Below are 6479 nucleotides of genomic sequence, written 5' to 3'. Positions count from 1 at the left end.
GAACATTACAGCTAATCACAACTGAAGAATTTGAATCAATTAGGAATTAGAGAAGGAAAACCAATAAGACAACGGCACGAAGGTCCAATAAAATAGCGAGTTCAACGACCAGTAAAATTTGTCCTGAAATCGACCATCCCACCTCTTTCCGGAATGTGGACACTGAACTGAGATGACAAATTTGAACAAGCAAAACAATAAAAGAAATTTCTCGTAAACACACCACCACATCTGAGCATAAGTGAACTCTATAAATACAAACATTCCTAATAAACACGAAACAAAAATAAATATTATCCAAGAGTGAAAAACACATATGACTACAAAATCGCAACTGATATCGTGAAAAATAATAAATTAAAGGCAAAAGTCAAATATATGTGTATCAACATGATATTTCTTTTGAAAACAAATGCAAGTATATAATTGTGCAGTACTTGGAAACAAAATCACTCAAGCCAGGAATACTTTTATTTAGAAAATGAGTTTTACCTTGTCGTCGTTTCATCTCAGGGACAGACGCCTCAGGCGACTTGTACGATGGGTCAATCTCCTTCTGTTGGACCCTCTCGCAGATCTGCGGGATGACGAACGCTTGCACGCGGCGACTCGCCACCGGCTGGTCCGAATCACTGTCGGCCCCCAGTCAAACGTCAACCCTCCTCAGTCGACGCTTTCGGAGAGGTCTGCTTTAAAAAAGCTTTCGCAGGCAGCTGCCGCATACCTACCTTGGCAAAATGGACAGCCCCTGGTGACGGATACTGCAGCCACAGACAACGTAATGTGGCCACCGTTGTTCCATTTTGGGCGCGGGGATTTCTTTGAGGATGTTCTGTACTCCGTCCTCCTATCAGACTCTCTCACTCCCTCTTCCACGGGCGTGGAGAGTGAGTCCTTTGGGCGAACTCCAGTAACTTCTTCAAATTGTGGTCCTCTTCTGATTCAAACCCCACCTTGAGATCCCACGCGCCGCTCACGGGGAAGTGGCTCGTGTAGGGGTCCTTGTCCAGCTACTTGAGACATAGCAGGTGCTACATCATCTCGTCCACCAGTAACTAGATGCCCTGCATTTTCATCTCACGGCACGCCGGTGCCTTCCACAAGGCCGAAAGGTGCTCGCGCGCAACCAAATTCGGCCGACCGAAACGGGCCTTCAAAATCTCCACCGCATAAGTGATAGGGATTCCATCAATGGCGCTCCGCACCTTCCTTTCCGTGCTAAGGGAATTTCGTAGCGATATCCGGGTCGCTTCTGTTGCGGAAGCTCGTCTCGAACTGGGCCAAAAAGTTGGGGAATTTCAGCACTCCCCTTAAAAATGCGGGAGCTTCAGTTCCGGCATGTTCTTATTTCCGGCCCTCACTGCAGCCCTGCCGGAATTACCGCTGTCGACATCCGTTGGCCGTTCTCCTCGCGCCTGCTCAACCAGGGCGCGCAATCGAGATTTCCAGTGTTTGACCAATCTTCCATCGCACATTGTTGCTCTTCTCCCTCCAGGTCCTGCTCCAGTTCGGTCTGGAGTGCATCTGTCACACGATAGAGCTCTTCAGTCATCGAGACCTGCTCCTTGATCTCACTGATGTGGGCTGGCGCTAAGCACAGCTGCTCGAGCTCTTCCAACAATCGGTTCAACCCATCCTTATTGATGGCAAGCTTCTTTGATCTGGCTTTCGCTGCGGACGCCATCAGCACTTGCCTGTCTGTAGGTCGCTCGCTTCGCGTTCTCTGGCTCAGAGGACCAAAAAATGTACCGACAGTTGACTCGGTCAGTAACTGATTCTCAGGTACAATTTGCCTGACACTTTGTTGTCAGGGGAATAACGGGCGTTTCACGCAGTGCGCACGTCGGTCTTCAGTTCCTCAGGATCGTTGCGTCGGCTTCGTCCTTTCTTAGTCTTCTTTCTTCGTTCTTCTTCAATCCGCATCTTCGCTCTTCTCGGCTTGGCGTCTTCTCTCTTCCAACATGCCAACTCACGGACTCACTGATTATTCCAGCTTTTGAGGCACCAGCTCTTCTGCCTGCTGCGCTTCTGGTGCTCTCCTCTACACTGGTACTCTCTTTCGGCAGCGTTCTCCATGGCTATATATAAACCCTGGGGTCAGCGTTCTGGGGGGGGTGACTATCGCGAACCGCCAGGAGCGCACGCTATCTGAGGGGCTGATATAAACTACCGTCGGACCCCGGTGAGCTCCATCCGGAACAAAAAGTTTTAAATTAAATCTTTAAGCATTTTTATTTTCTTTTTTTAATATTATATGCGACATTTCTGTAAAGAAATAAATTCAAATAACTTAACTGAAAATTAAAATTAAAATTGAATTTAGAATAAATGAAAATTTGCCAGACTACAGAACGTTTAGGAAACGCAAATTTGAACAGATATAATAATTTAAAATCAAAAATATATGTACATTGTTCAATAAATCTGTTTAGAAAAGATTGAGCGACTAAATTCGCTGAATCATTTCGTCATAGTTTATCGCAATGCTGAGCATTTTTAATTGAAAATTTATTTTGCGTAAAATATCTTCTCATCGCAGTTCAAATGAATTTGATTTAAATGAACTTCTTATTTTAAATTCTAAAGTAAATGCATCTTTAGCTTATTCTTGGTTTGAAAAATGCAATTAAAAGTATGTTAAAACAGCACTATTGTATATAACGAAAAGAATTGAGGCGTTACATAATAATAATTGAAAAAGCACAAAAACTGAAACTTTAACTAAGGGCTCAATCAAATAAAAGTTCCATAATTTTTAAATTTTTATTGTATTTCAAAGCAAAGTGTGACCAGATGCACTGATCATTCTTTGATGAAAGGAAGAAAGGATCAGTTGATTATTATTACATCCGTAGATAAATGTCGTTAACCATAAAAGTAAATGAAACATTTTTTCACTTCACATAACTCGAAGCGTAAAATATGAATGAAAATATGAATATAAAGATATGCAAATGACAAACGACAAAGTGTTTTGAATACATTTGTTTTATAAAACAGCATTTCAAAAAAAATTTCTTGAAAAACTTACTATAAATAGGAACTTGTATTTCAAAGTTGATTACTTCTCTTGATGGCTACTTAGAAGAAATGTTTTTCTTCCTTTGACAGCACTTTTCTTTTCTGAATTGCAATTGCCTTTCATTTTTATAATTTAAAAATGCACTTATTAAAACGTAAAAAGCGTAAAATTTACCGAAAAGATTTTTTGAAAAGTGCAATTTTGAATTTTATCATTATTTTGAAGAAAGTTCAGCCATTAATGTTTTTATGTTTAAATTCTGCTAAATTAAGCAACAATGTCCTTTTAATAATGGCACCAAATTTTGTTTACTGTTGCTTAGAGTTCAATTTCAAAAGGCCTGATGTTTAATTACTAGAGCAGTTGAGGTTTTTATGGATAATTATTAAGCAAAAATTCATTTAATTACTTTTTTATGTTGCTCTTTGTTTCTTAAAAACTTTGGAAAATTCTCTAATCTGCTTTTCCTGAATTATTTTACACATAAAATGCACTTCATTACAGCTTTGCACGGTTGCAGTTTTTTTAAATTATTTTCGTTTTTATTAACTTTTGAGAAAATTCTAACTATTATACATTAATAGCAAAGTGAACGTTTGTGTGCGTACGTATGGATGTTTATGTGTGTTCTAATAATTTTCTCTTACTGTCAAATATAATTTTACAAATGCTAATTGTAAAATTGCATTCATGTTTGATTAAATGTTTACTGATACTTTTCATTTCCTTTGCTATTTATTTATTTTCAGGAATGAGATGAACTTGAGCATAACATTGGCAAGCCGGATATCATCATCCATATTGCTTTTATCAGAAAAAAAGAATTCTGTGATTATGTGGAACAGCAGGAACTGCGCAGAACAACACACTTCATTGTGAATACGATGTTGCTTAATTACTGTAATCTTTCTTAATGACCTAGTTTTGTACATGGTTCTTTTAATCGAAATATTAGCCGCTTGGACAACTCAGCGGAGGGTCATCGGGAACCTGCTGAGCTCTAAGTCGCCTAATGACCGGACATTATACGTTTTGTCGGTTCAGTATTTCAAGGTTGGCTTAAATTCAGCTGTGTAATAGCAATTACCGAAGCCGTGAAACACGGCTAACGATGGGTCGAATATCAGCAGCCTCTCAGCAGGGATATGTATTTGATTGTTACAGTGTCCATTCAAACAAGGATATCCGCTATCCATTCATTCTCTTTGTCATAACAATTATTACATATAGCTTAATGAAATATGTGAAAAAAATAAAAAAAATAATCCTACACTTTTACATATTTTACTTCACTATTTTGTTTCTTCATTAATTTTTTTTAAATATTCACATTCCTATTTTGCTATAAAATCTTCATGTTTTTTAATTTGAATATTTTTATTTAAAATCTTCAAAACACGTTCGCTTTGTTCATAAACCTTACAGCACAATAAACTTATACATAGTAAAAAAATAGCCTCTACATATGAATTACCATTGCATATTTTATGTGTAGATATCAAGTGGAAATAAATTAATTTTCTAAACATAGAACAGCACAGCTACTGATTTTATAAAAAAAGAATCCATGACATAATTTTGTAACTGAAATTATAATAATTTTTCAAATCTGCTACAAATCGATTGAAAAATTTTTTTCGAACAAAGTTTTCTTTCCTTTGAACAACTGATTTAATAGTACAACTGAAGTATAAATCACCGAATTATAAATTACAGTTTACCAATCAAAGCTTTGTCCAATCAGTTTGTATAAGACATCATTGTACGGTTTGTAAAATTGACGGAGCGTCTGCAAATCTTTTTCTGAAACAACCGGATGTAAACGACCTTTAGTTTTTCCTAAACAGTGTGGTTCTGACAGCGGTAACTTTTTCAAACATGGAAATTTGCCACCAAAAGCAAAATGTTGGTCAGTAATTTTTTTAGGCAAATTCAAAAACTGTTCCATGTTGGCTGTAACATTGACTGGATTGGTGATTATTTGCTCACCACTAATAAATAAAATTTGAGATTTTGGAAAAAGCTTCAACCAGTGACGCAGATGTTTTTCGTACAAGCCAGTATGTACAGCACCCCAGGAACGATTGACCCTGGTTCGGTTTGCGTCCAAAAATGCCATCTGTTCAAAGCTTGGTAAGCCGGGTCGTTTCGACGCTATTTGAGCATATTCTAATTAAGAAACGACTGTCAACAATCAATCATGCATAAGATTAAATACAAGTAAGCTTCCTACCTGACAGAAGGCGTGTTACCGGGTCACGAAAAACTACAATCAGCTTCATTTTTTGGTTCATGCTTCGAATCTTCGTAGGCGCTTCAGGAGAAATAAAATATCGCGGTGTTTTTTCAATAATTACATCTTCCGGTGCTGCTGGAGGCATCTGTTCTCTATGAAAAAAACAATAACTCAATAAAAATTGAATATTTTTTAAAGTTAACATTAAAGTAGGCGTAGGAAAAGTGCCCCACCCACACTATGCAAACTAGCAAACTTTGTTAAGCTGTGAGCAAACAATTATTATAATCAGACTGTAAAAAAGCAAGGCTTACTAAAGTACTAATTCATACAAGTATATAGAAAATTTTCTAGCTAGATCAATAATTTAAACATTTGTGTAATATTAAAGAGATTTCTTAGTTATAAAACAAGTTTTCTCCAAATGTTACATACACTTCGTTCCACTACAGATTCTCTCAGATAATAAAAATTTTTATTATGAATAAGAATGTACAAAACTTGTTTAATACTTTTAAACTTTACATATGTATTTATTACCTGTACCAGTCCAATCCATATTTGTAATTTCTATCGAAGAAATGAACTTCAGGTCCAGGAGCTTTTATTTGATCATGCAGTCGTAAATATTCCAACGTAGCTCTAGTGCCAGCTTTCTTCACTCCGATAATTATCGCATCAGGTAAGCGTTTGAGCAAAAGACTCTGCTTTACATCTTCAAGTTGTTTATTTAAAATATTCTTAAACTTTTCTTGTTTAAAATTGTCAGAATACTTCGCCCAAAAAGCTTTCTTCGGGGATGGTCCCAGTTGGGCTCAATTTTATTCCCATTCGGTCCCACTGTTCATTTATTGGTCGTTGTCCTCGCTATTTTATTAGTCCGTAATCTCGCTATTTTATTAGACCGTAAAGTCTTTTTCGTATTGGTTTTCCTTGGAATCCACCTCATTGCTCATTGAATCAAATCTTTCCCTTGTGATTAGCTGTAATATTTTTTCATTTCAATGGTACAAACATTCCTTTTATGATTACGTATCTTTAATAATAATGACGTACCATAAGAGATGAAAACGTTTATTATTCCCAAATTTTATTGTCTGCATGAGGTTTCGTCATTCATTCAAATTTTGTGTATTTAAATATATTATATGCTGTGTTGTCTAGACAGTTTCATTATCAATAATATTGAAATAATTTTTAACTATATGCAATATTGTAGTG

The 6479-nt window shown here is 36.7% G+C and overlaps 2 protein-coding genes across 2 annotated transcripts; both read right to left on the bottom strand.

Annotated features, from left to right (window-relative positions):
* Positions 1-663: 663 nt before the first annotated feature.
* On the bottom strand, positions 664-1923 carry Tsp_09000 (conserved hypothetical protein). Its single transcript, XM_003382103.1, is given in 6 exon segments — positions 664-689; positions 729-917; positions 954-1064; positions 1082-1151; positions 1382-1793; positions 1832-1923. The coding sequence occupies 6 exon segments, from the start codon at positions 1921-1923 to the stop codon at positions 664-666; spliced, it is 900 nt and encodes a 299-aa protein (XP_003382151.1).
* A 2319-nt stretch (positions 1924-4242) lies between these two features.
* On the bottom strand, positions 4243-6089 carry Tsp_08999 (heparan sulfate glucosamine 3-O-sulfotransferase 3A1). The gene is made up of 5 exons (XM_003382102.1): positions 6033-6089; positions 5799-5998; positions 5256-5410; positions 4744-5176; positions 4243-4252 (listed from the first exon to the last, which is right to left on the bottom strand). The coding sequence occupies exons 1-5, from the start codon at positions 6087-6089 to the stop codon at positions 4243-4245; spliced, it is 855 nt and encodes a 284-aa protein (XP_003382150.1).
* Between the last annotated feature and the right edge of the window lie 390 nt (positions 6090-6479).

Source organism: Trichinella spiralis (assembly GCF_000181795.1).
Source record: "Trichinella spiralis strain ISS 195 chromosome Unknown Scfld1, whole genome shotgun sequence".
NCBI lineage: Eukaryota > Metazoa > Nematoda > Enoplea > Trichinellida > Trichinellidae > Trichinella > Trichinella spiralis.
Note: the sequence above shows the minus strand (reverse complement) of the source record. Positions and strands in the feature narration are given on the sequence as shown.

What these genes read in the sequence shown, in the direction of transcription:
- Tsp_09000 (XM_003382103.1), bottom strand. Translation starts at nt 1,923, where the DNA reads ATGCGGATTGAAGAAGAACGAAGAAAGAAGACTAAGAAAGGACGAAGC. An exon ending in GCGGCGCGTGGGATCTCAAG is followed by an intron (nt 918 to 953) that starts GTGGGGTTTGAA and finishes CACAATTTGAAG; the next exon opens with AAGTTACTGGAGTTCGCCCA. An exon ending in GGGCTGTCCATTTTGCCAAG is followed by an intron (nt 690 to 728) that starts GTAGGTATGCGG and finishes GCTTTTTTAAAG; the next exon opens with CAGACCTCTCCGAAAGCGTC.
- Tsp_08999 (XM_003382102.1), bottom strand. Translation starts at nt 6,089, where the DNA reads ATGGGAATAAAATTGAGCCCAACTGGGACCATCCCCGAAGAAAGCTTT. An exon ending in TATGGATTGGACTGGTACAG is followed by an intron (nt 5,411 to 5,798) that starts GTAATAAATACA and finishes TTTTTTTCATAG; the next exon opens with AGAACAGATGCCTCCAGCAG. An exon ending in GGTAACACGCCTTCTGTCAG is followed by an intron (nt 5,177 to 5,255) that starts GTAGGAAGCTTA and finishes ATGCTCAAATAG; the next exon opens with CGTCGAAACGACCCGGCTTA.